Below are 20,043 nucleotides of genomic sequence, written 5' to 3'. Positions count from 1 at the left end.
ACAGTATGGAGATTCCTCAAAAAATTAAAAATCGAACTGCCTTTCGACCCAGCCATCCCACTTTTAGGAATATACCCCAAGAATACCATAGCACAGCTTGAAAAGGAGAAATGTACCCCCATGTTTATGGCAGCATTGTTTACAATAGCAAAGATCTGGAAGCAGCCCAAGTGTCTGTCAGTGGACGAGTGAATCAAAAAGCTTTGGTAAATATATACTATGGAATACTACTCAGCCATAAGAAATGATGACATTGGATCATTTACAATAACATGGATGGACCTTGATAACATTGTATTGAGTGAAAGAAGTAAATCAGAAAAAACTAAGAACTATATGATTCCATACATAAATGGGACATAAAAACGAGACTCAGAGACATGGACAAGAGTGTGATGGTTACAGAGGGTGGGTGTGGGGTAGGGGAGGGTCACAAAGAAAACCAGATAGAAGGTGATGGAAGACAATTTGACTGTGAGTGAGGTGTATTCAACATAATCAAATGTCAAAATAATCTGGAGATGTTTTCTCTGAACATATGTACCCTGATTTATCAATGTCACCCCATTAAAACAAAACAAAGAATCCCACCAAAATGAAGACAGTGTAAGGAGCCTCTGGGACAACTTCAAGTGTACCAGTACTCATATGATGGGGGTGCCAGAAGGAGAGAGAAGAAATTGAAAACCTATTTGAAAAACCTATTTGGCCTGACCAGGCGGTGGCGCAGTGGATAGAGCATCAGACTGGGATGTGGAGGACCCAGGTTCGAGACCCTGAGTTCGCCAGTTTGAGCACGGGCTCATCTGGTTTGAGCAAAGCTGACCAACTTGAACCCAAGGTTGCAGGCTTTAGCAAGGGGTTACTTAGTCTGCTGTAGCCCCACAGTCAAGGCACATATGAGAAAGCAATCAATGAACAACTAAGGTGTCGCAATGAAAAACTAATGATTGATGCTTCTCATCTCTCTCCATTCCTGTCTGTCCCTATCTATCCCTCTCTGTGGCTCTGTAAAAAAACCTACTTAAAAAAATTATGAGCCTGACTAGGCGGCAGTGCAGTGGCTAGAGCGTTGGACTGGGATGCAGAGGACCCAGGTTCAAAACCCGAGATCACAAGCTTGAGGGTAGGCTCATCTGGCTTGATTGCAGGCTCACCAGCTTGAGCACGGGGTTGCTGGCTTGAGTGTGAAATAATAGACATGACCCCATGGTCGCTGTCTTAAGCCCAAAGGTGCTGGCTTTAATCCCAACGTTGCTGGCTTGAGCCCAAGGTCACGGGCTTGAGCGTGGGATCATAGACATGACCTCATGGTCGCTGGTGTGAACCCAGTGGTCGCTGGCTTAAAGCCCAAGGTCGCTGGCTTGAGCAAGGATTCATTCTGCTGTAGCCCCCAGACAAGGCACATATGTGAAAGCAACCAATGAACAACTAAGGTGCCGCAACAAAAAACTGATGCTTCTTATTTCTCTCCCTTCCTGTCTGTCTGTCCCTAACTGTCCCTCTCTTTGTCTCTCTGTCTCTGTCACACACAAAAAAGAAAAAAATAATTACAGAAAAACTTCTCTAACCTGGTGAAGGAAATAGACATATAAGTTCAAGAAGTGCAGAGAGTCCCAAACAAGATGAACCCAAAGAATCCCAGACCAAAACACATCATAATTAAAATACAAAAGGTTGAAGACAAAGATAGAATCTTAAAAGCAGCAAGACAAAAGCAGTTTGTTACAAGAGAGTTCTGTAAGACTGTCAGCTGATTACTCAACAGAAACTTTGCAGGCCAGAAGGGAGTGACAAGAAATATTCAAAGTGATGAAAAGCAAGGACCTACAACCAAGATTATTCTACGTAGCAAAGCTATCATTTAGAATTGAAGGATGTATAAGAAACTTCCCAGACAAGGAAAAGATGAAAGAGTTCATCACCACCAAACCAATATTAACATGAAATGTTAAGGGGGAATAAAAAGATAAAAAATATGAACAGTAAAATGGCAATAAATAATATGTGACTGGTAGTGGCACAGTGGATAGAGCATCTACCTGGGACGCTGAGGTCCCAGGTTTGAAACCCTGAGGTTGCCTGCTTGAGTGCAGGCTCATCCAGTTTGAGCACAGGCTCACCAGCTTTAGCATGGGATTGCCAGTGTGAGCATGGGATCATTAAGATGATCCCATGGTCACTGGCTTGAGCCAAAGGTCACTGGCTTGCCTTGAGTTTCCCGGTCAAGGCACATATGAGAAGCAATTAATGAACAACTAAAAGGGATGCAACTACGAGTTGATGCTTCTCATCTCTCTCCCTGTCTGTCTTTCTTGCTAAACACACAAAATAAAATGGCAATAAATAAATGTCAACAATTGAATCTAAGAAAACAAATGAACAATTAGAACAGAAACAGACTCACAGATACAGAGAACATTTTGAGCTATATATGGGAAGGGATGAAATTAACATTTCGGGGATGGGTGAAAAAGGTGAAGGGATTAAGGAGAAATTGGTTGTTATAGAATAGTTATGGGGATGTAAAGTACAGCATGGAGAATATAGTCAATAATAAAATAATATTGTAATAACTGTATAGTGTCAGATGGGTGTGAAATTTATTGGGATGTTCACTTAGTAAGTATATAATGTTTAATCACTGGGTTGTACACCTGAAACTAATATAATATTGTATGTCAACTGTAACTGAAAAATAAAAAAGGATTTAAAAGAAAAAGAAATGAACTCATAGTTGGTCTCTCAGAGCCCCTTGATGTCCCCCAGGTACTTTCCTATACATAGTCCAGTGGACAATTGCAGCAAATGCTATTCCATGGAGGATTCCTTAGATTTACAAACATGGCTTGAGCAGATAATTCCCCTTCCCAACATGGGTCTGTAATGAAGCCTGAAGCTTCAGTGAAAGGCAGCTGCTGGGCCATCAGGTAGGCTCACTCACCAGCTCCCAAGTGCTTGTCTTACTGCTTGCATAAGTAAGAATTGTGTCTTAGCAAAATTGGAAAACTGCCACATAACATGGTCCACAGTGTGCTTTAGGGTTGCTTTGGATTGTCAGAACTGAATATTAAGTCCAGGAATGTCAAATACATCAACTGCATGTATTAAAAAAACCAGAGGAATACATTATGGTGAGTTCTTTGGTAAAACAATAAATTTACCCTTAAATTTATATTTTGTCCATGGGATTTGCATAAAGTAGGGTATGCCTGCATATGGAAAGGAACAAAATTAGCATTTGGTTTTGAGCTGACAATGTTTTATTCTACATAGAGTATTAAAAAGGGTTAATATTTATTTTCTTCCTGTGTGTGAAGGCTACAGCTATGAGCGTGTGGATGGTTCTGTGAGAGGAGAAGAGAGACACCTGGCCATTAAAAACTTTGGACAGCAGCCCATTTTTGTATTTCTTCTGAGTACCAGGGCAGGTAAGACAAATAGGCATTGACAAATAATTGACAAAACATAGGCCAACAAATAATGGGTGACACAGGACTTTTACATCCCTACACTTAGTATGTTTCTTCTTATTTCTCTGAAAGTTAGGGTACTACTAAAGAGTATAAAAAAAGGGATTTAGGTAGTTGCCATAAGTTTATCAAGGTACTGGACTTCTGGTATGGTGTCCTTTTATATTCAGCCTATTTAAGCTGTCATCAAATAAGTATGCCATTGGTATTTTAATAGGAATTGCATTGAATTTATAGATTGCTTTGGGTAATATAGACATTTTAATGATGTTTATTCTTCCTAACCATGAGCACGGTATATGCTTCCACTTGTTTGTATCTTCCTTGATTTCTTTTATCAATGCTTTGTAATTTTCTGAGTACAAGTCTTTTGTCTCCTTGGTTAAGTTTACTCCTAGGTACTTTATTTTTTTGGTTGTAATTGTGAAGGGGATTGTTTCCTTAATTTCTCTTTCTGTCTGTTCATTGTTGGTGTATAAAAATGCCTCTGGTTTCTGAGTATTGATTTTATATCCTGCCACTTTGCTGAATTCATTTATGAGGTCCAGTAGTTTTTTGACTGAGACTTTACAGTTTTCTATATACAATATCATATCATCTGCAACTAATGATAGTTTTACTTCTTCTTTTCCAATTTGAATGCCTTTTATTTCTTCTTCTTGTCTGATTGCTGTGGCTAGGACTTCCAGGACTATGTTAAATAAGAGTGGTGAAAGGGGGCACCCCTGCCTTGTTCCTGATCTTAAGGGTATTGCTTTTAATTTTTGCCCATTGAGTATGATGTTGGCTGTGGGTTTCTCATAGATGGCTTTTATTATGTTGAGGTATGTTCCCTGTATTCCCACTTTGCTCAGAGTTTTGATCATGAATGGGTGCTGGATTTTATCAAATGCTTTTTCTGCATCTATTGAAATTATCATATGGTTTTTCTCCTTCTTTTTGTTTATGTGATGAATCATATTGATTGATTTATGAATATTGTACCAGCCTTGCCTCCCCAGAATAAATCCCACTTGATCATGGTGTATGATTTTTTCCATATATTGTTGGATCTGGTTTGCTAATATTTTGTTGAGGATTTTAGCATTTATATTCATCAGAGATATTGGCCTATAATTTTCTTTCTTTGTGTTATCTTTGCCTGGTTTTGGAATCAGAATTATGCTCGCCGTATAAAAGGACCTTAGAAGTCTTCCTTCCTCTTGAATTTTTTGAAATAGTTTGAGAAGGATAGGAGTTAGTTCTTCTTTGAATATTTGGTAGAATTCCATTGTGAAGCTATCGGGCCCTGGATTTTTCTTTGTTGGGAGTTTTTTGATAACTGTTTCGATCTCATTTGTTGTAATCGGTCTGTTTAGGTTTTCTGATTCTTCCAGATTGATTTTTGGAAGATTGTATGTTTCAAGGAATTTGTCCAGGTTGTCTAGTTTTTTGGCATAGAGTTCTTCATAGTATTTTCTTACAATATTTTGTATTTCTGTTGTGTCAGTTGTTATTTCTCCTCTCTCATTTCTAATTTTATTTATTTGAGTCCTCTCTCTCTTTTTCTTGGTGAGTCTAGTTAAAGGTTCATCAATCTTGTTTTCCTTTTCAAAGAACCAGCTCCTAGTTTCATTGATCCTCTGTATTGTTTCTTTAGATTTCTGCTCTGACCTTTATTATTTCCTTCCTTCTACTACATTTGGGCTATACTTGCTGTTCTTTTTCTAGTTCTTTTAGATGCAGGGTTAAGTTGTTTATTTGAGCTTTTTCTAGCTTCTGAAAGTGTGCCTGTAGTGCTATGAACTTCCCTCTCAGTATTGCTTTCGCTGTGTTCCATAAATTTTGAGTTGTTTTATGCTCATTGTCATTCGTTTCTAGGAATTTTTTTATTTCTTCTTTGATCTCATTCTTAATCCATTCATTATTTAACAACCTGCTATTTAGTTTCCATGTGTTTGAGATTTTTTGAGCTTTTCTGTTGTGGTTCATTTCTAGTTTCATGCCGTTGTGATCGGAGAAAGTGCTTGATATGATTTCAGTCTTGTTAAATTTGTTGAGAGCACTTTTGTGCCCTAACATGTGGTCTATTGTAGAGAATGTACCATAAGCACTTGAAAAGAATGTATATTCTGCTGCTTTAGGGTGAAAGGTTCTGAAGATATTTATTAAATCAAGTTGATCTAGTGTTTCCAATAAGTCTGCTGTTTCTTTGTTAATTTTCTTTCTTGAGGATCTATCTAGTGATGTTAGTGGGGTATTGAAATCCCCTACTATTATAGTATTGCTGTTGATCTCACCCTTTAAATCCATCAAAGTCTGCTTTATATATTTGGGTGCTCCTATATTAGGTGCATAGATATTTATAATAGTTATATCTTCCTGTTGGATTACTCCCTTTATCATTATGTAGTGGCCTTCTTTATCTCTTACTATATCCTTTGTTTTAAAGTCCAATTTGTCTGATATGAGTATTGCTACCCCAGCTTTTTTTTCATTTCCGTTTGCATGAAATGTTTTTTTTTCCATCCTTTTACCTTCAATCTATGTGTATCTTTTGTTCTAAGGTGTGTCTCTTGTAGACAGTATATGTATGGGTCCTGTTTTCTTATCCATGCAGCTACCCTATGTCTTTTGATTGGATCATTTAATCCATTTACATTAAGGTTATTATTGATATGTAGTTGTTTATTGCCACTTTCTTCTTTAAAGGTGTATTCCTTTTTTGCTATATTCTTTTCCTACTTTGATCTGTTTACAACAGGCCCCTTAACATTTCCTGCAGCATTGATTTGTTTGTAATGAATTCCTTGAGTTGCTTTTTGTCTGGGAAGCTTTTTATTTCTCCTTCGATTTTAAATGATAGCCTTGCTGGATAAAGTAGTCTTGGTTGTAAGTTCTTGTTCTGCATTACTTTGAATATTTCTTGCCATTCTCTTCTGGCCTCAAGTGTTTCTGTTGAGAAGTCGGATGTCATCCTTATGGGGGCTCCTTTGTAGGTGATAACTTTTTTTTCTCTTGCAGCTTTTAATATTTTCTCTTTATCGCTTAGCTTTGGTATTTTAATTATGATGTGTCTTGGTATAGGTTTCTTTGGGTTTCTCTTTAATGGAGTCCTCTGTGCTTCTTGGACTTGTGAGAGTTTCTCTTGCATTAATTTAGGGAAGTTTTCAGCTATGATATGATTGAACAAAGTCTCTATTCCTTGTTCTTTTTTCTTCTTCTTCAGGAACCCCTATGATGTGGATGTTATTTCTCTTCATGTTGTCACAGAGCTCTCTAAGAGTTTCCTCTGACTTTTTGAGTCTCTTTTCTCTTTTCTTCTCTGCTTTCATGCTTCATTCCAGTTGTCCTCTAACTCGCTGATTCAATCCTCAGCTCTATCTATCCTGTTTTTAATTCCTTCCATTGTGGTCTTTATTTCTGATATTGTATTTGTCATCTCTGAGTGATTCTTTTTTATACTTGCCATTTATTTAGTTGTTCATAATGACCATCCATTGTTGTTCTAAGATCCCTAAGCATCCTTACAATCATTATTTTGAACTCCACATCTGGAAGTTTGATTATTTCCATATCACTCAGTTCATCTCCTGAAGGTATCTCTTGTGGTTTCATTTGGATTGCACTTCTTTGTCATCTCATTATATGTTTTTTGGGTGTTTTATTTGTAGAGTTGGTTGAGTCTAGGCTTGGTGTTGTCTGCCTCCAGTTTTCAGTTGTGTTATTTCTAGGTCTTCTTGGGTTGGTATCAGCTGTTATCTGTAATCCACTTTCGGATTTGGGCAGCTTTGAAGTCTTGATTTGTTTGCTTTCTTAACAGGTGATAGTCTTGTTTACTGATCTCAGCAGGGGGCTTCCTTGAAACTGTATCCAGGAATGCGATGGGTGTAACCTGAGACTCTGAAGGCCTCTTTAGTCAGCTAATCTCACTGAGGGTATGGTGTTTTCTCAGCTTCAGTAGGGGGAGGTGTATCTCAGATGTCCATGGAGACCTGAGTTACCGGCCCTCCTCCCCACTTCTTGTTTTCAGCTGTGTCTTGTTGCGCTGATTGGAGCTGGATAGATGTCCGGAGATCTCTGATCCGGAAGCAATGCAGCTCTGTTTTGTGAAAGGTTCAGTCCCTCCCCCAGCTATGGCCGCCTCCAGCATGGATGAGTCAGCTTTTTTAGTTTGTTTCCTGCATTCCTTAGCCCCTCACAGTCTGTCCCTCTCTCTTTCCTTTCCACTTGGGAGATAAGCTGGTCTTTTCAACACACCTCGCTCCCTGGTCGCCAGGCAAGTGGCTGTGAGCAGTAGTTTCTGCTCTTTTCCCTTGTGTGAGATCCCCTCTGGGCTCTCAGCCTCACCCCCCCTTCCATTCCTGTAAGCAGGGGAGATTCAGGCACTCCCTACCAGGTTTGTTGTGGCTTCTTCTTTGCTCCTTGGTTTTTGAGAGCTGTTCTTGCAGTTCAGAGTCGGTTTTTCATGCTGATTTTCCCTAAATTGATTTGTATTCCAGTTTGGTGGTGAGAGCTGGGCGTCTGTGCGTCCGCCTACTCCGCTGCCATCTTTTTCTCCTCTCAGAACTTCAATTTTTAATTCTCTGTCATTTAACTCCAAGGTTTCCATGTGATTGATATTTCTTTCTGGAGATTTTTTCATTTTCTTTCTGAACTACGTCTCTGTCTTGTGTAGCCTTGGTATTTGATTTCTTAGTCTATGATGGCATTTGAGAGTGGTATTATTAAGAAACCTGACAAAAAAAACTAAAAAAATTGAAAAATTAAAAAAAGTATGCAATAAAAAATCCTGCAAAGAAGGAAAACCACTGGAAAAAAGATCAAGAGCAAAGAGAAAATAAAAAACAAAACATTCACAAAAAATAAGAATTAAAAGATAAAAAATTAAATAAAATGAAATCCAAAAATGAAAAAGAGAAAAAAAGAATAAGGAAAAAAGGAAAATAAGGGGGAAAAAATTGGTTTTAGAGGTTTCTTCCAGAAGGTATCAGTATATTACAGCTTAGCTCTGTGACGTTCCTTGGCTATCCACTGAGATTTTGCTGTCACAATCATGAAAGTGGGGCCACAGTTGCATTGATGGGTGTAGCAGGTTATGAGGGCTCTCCATCTTCAGCCTCAGGGCTTCAGCTTTATGGCTTCAGCTTTCTGGCTTTCTGGCTTTAGCAGTGGAGATCTCAGGCTTCTAGGCACTACTCTCCATGTCTCAACAGACATGGGGACCGGATATGGAGCACCTCTGTACTTTGGAGGGGAGAGTGGCTCTGGAGAGCTAGCTGTGGGTTTTGTCTCTGACATTCTCTGTACCGTAAGGTGAGGGAGTTGGAATCTGGGAGGTTGGGGTGGCTGCACTTTAGCTTTCTCTGTCTCTGCTGAGTGTGAGCTGCAGGCAGATTGCAGGAACATGGGGCTGTGACTCTGTGCTCTGGTCAGTTTGGTTTATCTCCCTTTCTGCCCCTCTGTTTCACCATTCCTCCTGGCAGAAGGAGACCTAGTCACTCTGCATTTTCCTGTTTGTACCCCTCAGACAAAATCCAGAGAGCCCAAGCTTCCCTCTTCCCCATAGTACAGAAGAGAATAAAAACCCAATCACTCCAGGTTTGTCTCCTCTTCTCCAAAGCCCACCACAGGTACATTTTGTCTTTTTCCCCCCTTTCACCCCATCCCACGTTTAGCCCATTTGGTGCATGGATCTTTCTATCTCACCTGAAAGTCTAGCTGGGGTTCCTTCACTGCATTATAGTTGTTTGATTTGTTGAAATTTCAAGGGAGAGATCAGGAGTATCTCTCACACTGCCTTTACTCTGACATCGTCCAAAATTAATCTATTTGAAGGCTTTAATTAGAATATTCTTTCCTGACTTGTTATGAGATCCAGTTTAGAGTCTGTGGCCTATCTCAAAAGTTAGTCCTTAATCTAGACTCTTGGAACAAGCCCTTTTGGGCTTGCTTGTTTCAGCAATGAGCTGTAACAACCCTGGGAAGTGGGAGTCCCTTTTGTACTTGTCTCCACATTAATCAAAGAGAAGGCTGTAATTTGCCTTTAGTGCTCTTAATTAATTTTCATAGGTCAAGGAGCCTCCTCCGCCCCTTTCCAACAGCGCTGAAGGCAGATCAGAAAGTTGTCCCATGGAAAATTTTTATCCTGAGGTTAGTTTTGTTTTTTTCTCTTTGATTAATGTGAAAACAAGAACAAGAACAGAGGGAGGTATTTCTCGCTCTGCTTAAGAATGTAATAAATGTGATTCTATCATTTCATTAACTGTGTCAAGGGTTTTGGTACTTAGTTGTAACTTGGAATGAATGCTAAGTGCTCTTCTCTTAACAGTGACCACAGCAGAAGACGTCTCTCATGTTTAACGTGTGACATTTTCCATAGACTATTATTAGTGAACCAACCAAAATTTTTGAACAAAAGACTTAAAATGGCTTCAGGGTACTAACTTAAGTATCTACTTTTGCTGTTTACCCTAGCTCCCCTCATTCTGTTACTTTTAGTAGTTAAATTTTCTAAGTCAGGCAATAGGAGCTCAGGGAGTACTTTTCTTCACTACAAGTTTCTAAAGTGGGAGATGAGGGTGAGTTTGAAGGAGGAAGCCAGTTATTTTGACAATCCGGTTTATAAATCTGACCTCTGTAGCCTGTGTCTTTCTTATCTAGTCCCTAGTTCATGTACTGCTGATTACATTGCTTTGTGCATTTTTTTTCAGGTGGAGTTGGCATGAACCTAACAGCAGCAGATACTGTTATTTTTGTTGACAGCGATTTCAATCCTCAGAATGACTTGCAAGCAGCCTCCCGGGCTCACCGAATTGGCCAGAACAAGTAAGAAATTTAAGCATCAACACTTTTTTCACTTCTTGGTTCCTCAGCAGTTCTGGGTGGGGGAGGAAAGTGAAGAACGCAGTCCTGGTGACAGTCCCAGATAGGAGGCTGAGAGACCACTAGGTGATAGCCTAGGTTTGCTGCTGACTGGGCAGGGTACATTCTCACTCTAGACTTGCTTTGTTAAAAAGAGCAAAATCAAATTATGAAAGGACTAAAGGAACCTTCAGAAGTTTAATGAATCCTTCCTAAGTTAAGGTCTAATTCAATTAAAAAATGAAGTTACGGTGTTATGGAACTAAGCTAAAAAGATGGGTCTTACTCTTTGACCTGAGGATAAGTCAGCTCTACCAGAGGTTTTCTTTTGCCACAGATAAGAAATTCTAAGTCTGGACACCTCACCAACCCTTCCTTGAGTCTCTTTGGAAGGTTCAGTGAAAAACCTTGTGAGACCAGATCTAACAAATGCTCAGTCTACAGATAACAGTCTCCCTTTAGCTGTGCCCCAAACATGGCATTTTTGGTTTATTTCCTTTTAGGTGCATCAACCTTCAATGCTTACACCCATCTTTGCAGACTCATAGCATACTCTTCTTCTTTGACTTCTATACAGATCTGTTAAAGTAATTCGGCTGATTGGCAGGGACACTGTGGAAGAAATAATCTGTAGGAAAGCTGCCTCCAAGCTGCAACTCACCAGCATGATCATAGAGGGAGGTCATTTTACTCTGGGATCCCAGAAGCCTGCAGCTGATGCTGATGTCCAGGTATAAAAGGTTGTTCTTGACTTCAGACTATGTCAAGATTTATAGTCAGTGCTGTCTGTAGATGACAAAATAAATGAAAAGGATAATAGTACCACCCATTCTCCTCAACTACACACTTGTTCCCTGGCCAAACTCTACCTCCCATACTTCCTATTGCATGCAGGCTGCTATAGGAGCTAGAAATGAATATGATATAAAAAGGCAGCAGAATATAGAATAATGTGCTTTGGGTCTATCTGACTTGGGAGTCAAACCCAACCTTTGTCACTAATTGACTGTGTGTCTTTGAGCAGATATCTTAACCACTCAGGTCTACTTTGTTTACTTTTCTGAAAGAATACTGCAAGCTACCTCAGTGGGATGTTAAAAGAGTTAGATAAAACAAAGAATTACACATAATAAATGATGATTAATCCCATGCCTCTATCTTAACCCCAGACCCTTTGACCAGAGATTTACATTACTTTATACTCAAAGAAGGATGAACGAGGTTGGGAATTCAAAATTATGCCATAGAAAGAATGGATGAAAAGACTAGAGTTAATTATGTAGTTGAAGGAGATACTGGACTGGAAACACATGCAGACTTGGAAAAGATACTGGATTGGAAACACATGCAGACTTGGAAGACTTTAGAGAAAGCTTGCTTCTGGAAGAGGGCTTAAATTTACTCTATTGCAGCCCTTGAGTTAAAATTAGAATCTGTATTATGACCCAGGAATGAGGGTCTGAAAGCAGAGAGACCAACTCTTAGATACAGGAAAGATCCAGGCATGAAGGGAGCAATAAATCTCTGATGGGCAGTCGCAGTGGGAGGGTCTAGATGAGAAGCATTGCAAAAGAAGAAATGACAGGCATCTGCTGTTTAGAGGTGGGTAACTAAGGTGATAGAAATTCAAAGATGGCTATAAGGTTTTAAGCCTGGCTGATGAGGATAGGAATTATGAAGATAGAAGGTAGAGCAAAGTTTTAGGAAAATGAAGATAATTTAGGCTTTAGTCAACAGTTTTTAGTAAAAGGTAAAATATGAACAAACTGTTGTTAGAGAAAAATTTAGAAGCAGGAATTTCATTTGCAAAGGTTTGTGAGAGCAGCTTTAAAAAGACTGATTTAGCAAACAAAATACAAGTATTTCTAAAAAAAAAATACACAATATTATAATCAGAGTTACCAGGTTTAGAATTAATCTGAGCATGGGTTAGAAAAGAAACAGCAGTTTTCTCACATGTTTTTTTTAGCCACAAAGGCTAGTACGTATCTTTATGTACCAGCTTTGCCCAGGACAAGGCTCATTTTGTTCTTATGAGGGAGTCAGTAACATACAGGAAAGGCTCAAGGTTTAATTTATTTTAGGACTAGAACTAGAAATAGTAACCCTGGATTTTATGTGTTTACTTGTTTGGTTTTTGTTTACCTCCAAGGGTAAGATGTGTTTATTTATTTTTTTGTTTTTCCTTTGGTTCCTAACTGATGAGTGCATGTTCAACCATGGTGGCAGGCAAGCTAGACATTTTGTTTTTACATGAACTGAACTCTTTGAGTGATTCCTACAGCCCTAGGGAATAGGCTGAAGGTATTAGAGAGAAGGGAAGAGAAGCAGGATGGTGCAATTCCAGAGGAACATCCAGGAAGATGAGAAATGGTCTTCAGGTCCAGCAATCAGTAGTTGTGACTGGTCTTAGTGAAGCTGGTTTACATAGAGTACTGTAGTAGGAAACCAGATTGCCAAAGGAAGAAAGAAACTCAGTTAATGACAGAGGGTAAGTACCTGTGTAGCTTTCTCTTTTCAGGAAGTTTGGCAGTAGGGGAGGTGGAAGAGTAGCTAACAGGGTCTTTGACATCTCATGTGGCTATTAGGAATACCTATGAAAAAAACTTGGTCAGAAGTGCTAAAGTAATGAAAGAAGTTACTGTTATTCTTTGAAAAAAAGAATTGGAGGCCTATATATTGTTACTGTCACTGAGAATTGTCAAAGTCAACATCTCTGATTATCATTTATCACTTCTCTGTTTACCCATCAACTACTAAATGGTGCTATTGGTTTCTTATCTTGGGAAGAGAAGCAAGACTGACCATTAGGGAAGACTGTGCCTGGTATCTTCAAGTCACTTAGCAAATCCCTAATATCTCAATGTTTGTTCTCATGAAAACTGACTGGACTTTGTTTTCTACATTCAAGTTGGGTGAGATACTGAAATTCGGTTTGGATAAATTGCTGTCCTCTGAGGGGAGCAGCATGGATGAAATAGACCTGGAGTCTATCCTGGGAGAAACAAAAGATGGCCAGTGGATCTCTGATGCCTTGCCTATAGCAGAAGAAGGAAGCAGAGAGCAAGAGCAAGGAAGTAAGTAGGGGGTGAGAACAGTATAAAGGGTACTTCTACTTTAAGCTAGAATATGAGATGGGGTCCTCAGCGCTGCTCTCTGGAACATCTTGTTTTCTACCCATCCCTGTTCTCATCTTAGGCACACTGTTTAAGACTTACTTGGTCCAAGAACTCTTCTAGACTGACTGGACATTGTCTGGCTATTCCCTTACAGCTGAACTTTGAACCAGATTGATAATGTTGATGCTTATGGTGGTATCAATCTCCACCATATGTACTTTTCCTCCCTTAGTTGCAAACATCATCTTTATTAGTAAATTCTACTATCTGTAGTATGGTGGTCTCTACATAGTAATTTCTTTTCTGAATAGTACAATGATTTGTTTTTTAATATTTTTTATTTTTCTGAAGTGAGAATCAGGGAGGCAGAGTGACAGACTCCCGCATGCGCCCCGGATCCACCTGTCAAAACCACCAGGGGGCGATGCTCCACCCATCTGGGGCATTGCTCCCTTGCAACCAGAGCCATTCTAACACCTGAGGTAGAGCAATCCTCAGTGCCTGGGCCAACTTTGCTCCAATTGAGGCTTGGCTGTGGGAGGGGAAGAGAGAGACAGAAATAAAGGAGAGGGGAGGGGTGGAGAAGCAGATGGGCGCTTCTCCTGTGTGCCCTGGTTGGGAATCAAACCCGGGACTTCCACACATCAGGCCGATGCTCTACCACTTAGCCAACCGGCAAGGGCCTAATTTGTTTTTTAAATTTTAGTTAACACTGATTATTCTATGCTCAATCAAAAGTGTCTACTGTGTCATATACCCTTTTAATTTAATCTTCACAATACCCCATGAGGTGTAGGTACCATTAATTTTAATTTTTTAGTGAAGCAACAATACATATAAATCACGAGATGATTTTGTTTTTCTTAATTTTTTACTGTTGCCTCACATGTTTTTTAAAAATCCCTTTACTGACATTTAGTGATTGTAGGTGGAAAAAGAAAAAGGTACATAAGATCCTATTTTTAAGATACATTTTAATTACATAAAATACTGAAGCTCAGAAAGTGACATCAGAGGAATGGTGAAGTGAAAGATCCCTTTGATCTCTCCCCTTGAAATTTCTACAATTTGAAAAAGTTATAACTCAGTGAAAGAATCCCAACTTGTTTCACAGGCATGCCTGAAAGATCCACACATTGAAACAACTAAAGGTGGGCAGGGAATGACCTGGGTGAAAGATAAAGATGCAGCCCTTCAGCTGAGCACTCATGGTGGGATTCTGGAGAGGAGAAAAACCTAGTGTGTCCAGGAAGAGCAGTGAGATTGGTGGGTACTGAGAGGAGTGCAAAAACTAGATCAGCATCTAAGTGCATGGACAGGGCAGAAGACAAAACTCTCAGACACTGCTGGTGCTCCCATAGTCTGTCTGTAGCCTGCCCTTAGGACAGAGAAAGAGAAATACAAGCTCTGCAGTCCCCTGACCTCCCAGATCATACCTCCCTTTGTGGGATGCAAAGAGTAATAGTAGCATACCCTAGAGATAACTGCAGAATCACTGTGCCCCCTGAAGAATAGGGTTACTCTGATTAAGTCTGGCCCCTCGTCTGTCAGGACACAGGGAAGAACATGTGGAGGCCCAAGATCACCATTGCCAGGAGGAAGAACTAAGGAAGCGATAGTCCTCACAGCCTGCCCCACACCTATCATTGTGGTTGCAGCATCACAGTGGGTCAGCCAGAGGATTTCACAGAGCTAAAACTTGAAATCCAGCGCCACCTACTGGAAAATAATAGAAACAAACCTCTTGGAATGTACTAAGAAAGTGGTGCTCACAAATGCTTACTAGACCGAGAAGGAGTCCTTTGAATACCATGAATAAGAAAGACACATAGTTCAGAAATAAAGTGGAAATATTCAGAAAGCAATACTTGGACATTTGGAATTTAAATGATAGAGAATTCAAAGTTGAAGTTCTGAAAACTCAGCTGCAAGAAAACACTGATAGGCAATTTAATGCACTCAGAAAACAGATTAATGAACAAAACAAGTTCTTTACCAAATTAATCGAAACTTTAAAAGAGAACCAAACAAATTCTGGAGATGGAAGAATTCAGTATACCAATTGAAAAATGAACTAACAAGTTTAGCTAATAGAACTGGCAAGATAGAGGAAAGAATCAGTGACGTCGAAGACAGGCATCTAGAGGTGATGCAGAGGGAAGAAGAGAGAACTCAAGAATTTTAAGAAAATGTTAGAGCTCTATGAGAACTGTCAGACTTCATCAGAAAGAGCAATATAAGAATAATAGGTATACTAGAAGAAGAGAGGAAGAAGGGAACACAAAGCCTATTCAAAGAGATAATTGATGAGAACTTTCAGGCCTATGGAAAGAGGTAGGTTCTTAAATCCATGAAGCACACAACGCCTAGTTACTTCAACCCGAACAGCCTTCTCCAAGGCACATTGTAATAAAAATGTCAAAAAGAAAGAAACTTCAAGGCAGCTAGGGGAAAGAAGAGCTTAACATATAAAGGAAGGCTCATCAGGTTGTCATCAGACTTCTCAGCACAAACTCGACAAGCCAGAAGAGAATGGATCCAAACACTCAAAGTTTAAAGAGAGGAATTACCAGCCAAGAATACTGTATCCATCACAATAATTCTTAAAATATGAAGGAGAAATAAAAACTTTTCCAAAGATAGAGAAGCTGATGGAATTTATCATCAGATCACCCCCACTGCAAGATGTACTTGAGGTTATTCTACTGGATATTGTATACAAAGAACAAAACAAAACAAAACTACAAGTAAAAGCTCCAAAAAGTTTATGCTATAAACGAATAATCTATGACAACAAAAACATAAAAGGAGGGGATAAAGGTCTGAACTAGCAAAGGAGGATGGAGGGAAGAAGCATTCATAAGACAAGGACTATTGTATATATGAAACATTTTTTTCAACAACCTAATGGTAACCACCCACCAAAAAAACAAAACAACTGAAACACATAGCTTAAAAAAGAGGAAACAGGAAAGAAGTATGGAATACCACCAAACAAAAACAATGGACAGAAATAAAGAAAAAGGACCAACAGAGCACAGAGCTACCAGAAAACAAACCATGAAATGGCTATAGGGAATCCTTAAACATCGATAATTGCTCTAAATGTAAATGGACTAAACTCACCAATAAAGAGGCACAGAATAGCATATTGGATTAAAAAAACAACCCAACCATCTAGACACATCTAAGCTGCAAGGACAAATGTAGTCAAAGTGAAAGGGTGGAATATGATTCTTCATGCAAATAGTATTGAAAGAAAAGCAGATATAGTCATTCTTATATCTGACAATTTTAACTTCAAGATAACAACAAAGATCAACATTTCATAATGATAAAGGGGACACAACATCAAGAAGACATAACACTTCTTAATATATGTGTGCCAGGGTAAGGAGCACCAAAATATATAAAACAACTACTAACAGAACTAAAGAGATAAACAGACAAAAGTTAATCATAGTTGTGGACTTTAATACTCTGCTGACAGTTCTAGATAGATCATCCAAACAGAGAATCAATAAAGAAACATTAGCTTTAAATGACAAACTAACCAAATGGAAATAATTAACATTTATAGAACTTTTTATCCCAGAATATTAGAGTATACATTCCAGTGCACACGGAATATTCTCAAGGACACACCAAATGTTGGGCCACAAAACTAGCCTCAATAAATTGAAGAAGATTGAAATTATACCAAGCATATTCACTGACCATAATGCTCTAAAATTATAACTCAGCTGCAAATACAAAGTAAAGAAACCCACAAAAACATGGAAATTAAATAACACACTTCTGAGAAATGACTGGATCAAAGAAGAAATAAAGCCAGAGATCAAAAGGTATATGTAGACAAATAAGAATGACAACATGACATATCAAAAACTTCTGGGATGCAATAAAAGCAGTAATAGGTAAGTTCATGTCATTACAGGCCTATTTCAAGAAACAAGAGTTTCTAAGTAAATACCTGTTATTACATCTTATAGAACTAGAAAAAGAAGAACAAAGGCAACCCAAAGTCAGCAGAAGAAAGCAAATAATAAAAATTAGAGCAGAACCTAATGAAATAGAGAACAAAAACAAAAAACTATAGAAAATATTAATACAAGAAAGAGCTGATTCTTTGAAAAGATTAATAAAATTGACAAGCCCCTGGCTAGACTCACTAACGAAAAAAGAGAAATGGCTCATATAAACAATCCAAAATAAAAGAGAAGTTACTACAGAATCATAGATATACAAAGGATCATACCTAGAATAGTATGAAATACTATATGCCACCAAATTCAACATTCTAGAAGAAATAAGTAAGTTCCTAGAACTATGCAATCTTCCTAGATTGAATCATGAAGAAGTAGAAAACCTAAATAGACTGATAAACAGTGAGTAAATAGAAACAACTATCAAAACCCTCTCCCAAAATAAAAGTCTAGGACAAGATGGTTTTACTAGTGAATTCTTCCAAACATTCAAAAAAGATTTGGGTAACTGTCCTTTTCAAAGTCTTCCAAAAATTGAAGAGGCAATACTTTCTAACACATTTTATGAGGCCAACATAGCCCTGATACCAAAGCCTGGTAAGGATAACACAAAAAAGAAAACTACAGACCAATATGTCTAATGAATACAGATGCAAAAATCCTAAACAAAATACTAGCAAATGAAATACAACAATACATTAAAAAAAAAACCAATACATTATGATCAATTGGGATTTATTCCAGAGGCACAAGGAAGGTTCAACATATGAAAATCAATCAATAGACTACAGTTTAAAAGGACAAAAATATAATCCTATCAATAGATGCAGAAAAGGCATTCAGTGTACAATACAACATCCATTTGTGATGAGAACACTCAACTCAATGGGTATAGAAGGTAAGTACCTCAACATAATACAGGCCATATGTGACAAACCTTCAGTTAATATTATGCTTATTGGTGAAAAACTGAAAGCTTTTCCTCTAAAATCAGGAACAAGATAAGGCTCCCACTCTCACCACTCCATTCAATGTAGTTCTGGATGTCCTAGCCAGAGCAATCAGGCAAGAGAAGGGAATAAAAGGCATTCATACTGGGAAAGAAGAAGTAAAGGTATCACTTTTTGCAGATGACATCATCTGTATAGAGAAAACTCCAAAGACTCCACCAAAAAAACTAGTAGAAACAATAAACAGAGTTGCAGGATACAAAATCAATATACAAAAGTCTGCTATCCTATATGCCAACAACGAAACCTCAGAAAATGAATTGAAGAAAAACAATTTCTTTTACAATTGCAACAACAACAAAAAATTCCTATAAATAAACTTAACAAAGGGAAGGACCTATATACTGAAAATGACAAAGCAATATTAAAAGAAATTAAAAATGATACAATGAAATGAATATTCCATGTTTGTGGATTGAAAGAATCAACATAGTTAATATGGCCATATTACCTAAACTAAGGAATATACACATTTAATGCAGTCCCCATTAAAATTCCAATGTAATTTTTTAAAGAAACAAAACAAAAAATATTTAGACTCCTAATAGCCAAAGAAAATCTGAGAAAAAAAATGAAGGTGGAGGTATCACACTACCTGACTTCAAATTATGCTAGAGAGCCACAGTAATCAAAGCAGCATGATATGGGAAGAAAAAGATACATAAAACAATGAAACAGATTGAGAGCCCAGATATAAAACCACATATAAATGGACAAATCATCTTTGATAAAAGAGCCAAAAATACACAATGGAGAAAAGAAAGCCTCTTTTAATAAATGGTGCTGGGAAAATTAGAAAAGAATGAAACTTCATTGCAAAAGAATGAAACGACTACAGTTTGTTCCCATGCAGAAAAATTAATTCAAAATGGATCAAAGACCTAAATATAAGATCTGAAACAATAAATTACATAGAAGAAAACATAGGTACTATGTTTTGACCAAGGAGACCATTTTATGAAGACCCCCCAAAGATGAAGTAAGGCAAAAATAAATGAATGGGACTATATTGAACAGCTTCCACACAGCAGAAGAAACCTACAACAAAACAAAAAGCAGTTAACCAAATGGGAGATGATATTCACAAACAACAGCTCTGACAAGGGGTTACTGTCCAAAATATATAAAGACTTCACAAAGCTCAGCAACACAAACAATCCAATTTATAATTGGGGAGAGAATCTGGGCAGACATTTCTCTCATGAAGACAGACAACAAATATATGAATAGATACTCATCTTCTCAAGCTATTAGAGAAATGGAAATCAAAACTACAATGAGATAACATGTCACACCTGTTAGACTGGCTGTTGACAGGTAATAAATATTGGAGAGGTTGTGGAGAAAAAAGAATCTTCAGTGCTGGTGGGAATGTAAACTGGTACAGTCACTATGGAAGACAGTATGGTGTTTCCTCAAAAAATTAAGAATAGAGCTATCATATGAACCAGCAATCTGTCTACTGGGTATCTATCTGAAAAACTAGAAAGCATTTGTTCACAAAGATATATGCACCCCCATATTCATTGCAACAGTATTCATGGTGGCCAAGACTTGGAAACAACCAAAGTGTCCCTTGATAGAGGAATGGATAAAGAAGATGTGGTATATA

At 38.2% G+C, this 20,043-nt stretch overlaps 1 protein-coding gene across 2 annotated transcripts in view; it reads left to right on the top strand.

Moving 5' to 3' along the window:
- The window catches only part of CHD1L (chromodomain helicase DNA binding protein 1 like), a 69,898-nt gene that overhangs the window by 25,249 nt on the left and 24,606 nt on the right, over window positions 1-20,043 (top strand). For both annotated transcript variants that reach the window (XM_066362111.1, XM_066362110.1), the window contains 4 exons: window positions 3,321-3,431; window positions 10,166-10,280; window positions 10,894-11,047; window positions 13,228-13,393. In XM_066362111.1, the coding sequence (XP_066218208.1) occupies window positions 3,321-3,431; window positions 10,166-10,280; window positions 10,894-11,047; window positions 13,228-13,393 (546 nt within the window). The remainder of the gene's footprint in view (window positions 1-3,320; window positions 3,432-10,165; window positions 10,281-10,893; window positions 11,048-13,227; window positions 13,394-20,043) is intronic.

This window comes from Saccopteryx leptura, chromosome 2, assembly GCF_036850995.1.
Source record: "Saccopteryx leptura isolate mSacLep1 chromosome 2, mSacLep1_pri_phased_curated, whole genome shotgun sequence".
Lineage (NCBI taxonomy): Eukaryota > Metazoa > Chordata > Mammalia > Chiroptera > Emballonuridae > Saccopteryx > Saccopteryx leptura.
The sequence above is the reverse complement of the archived record's forward strand: the minus strand, read 5'-3'. Positions and strand labels throughout refer to the sequence as shown.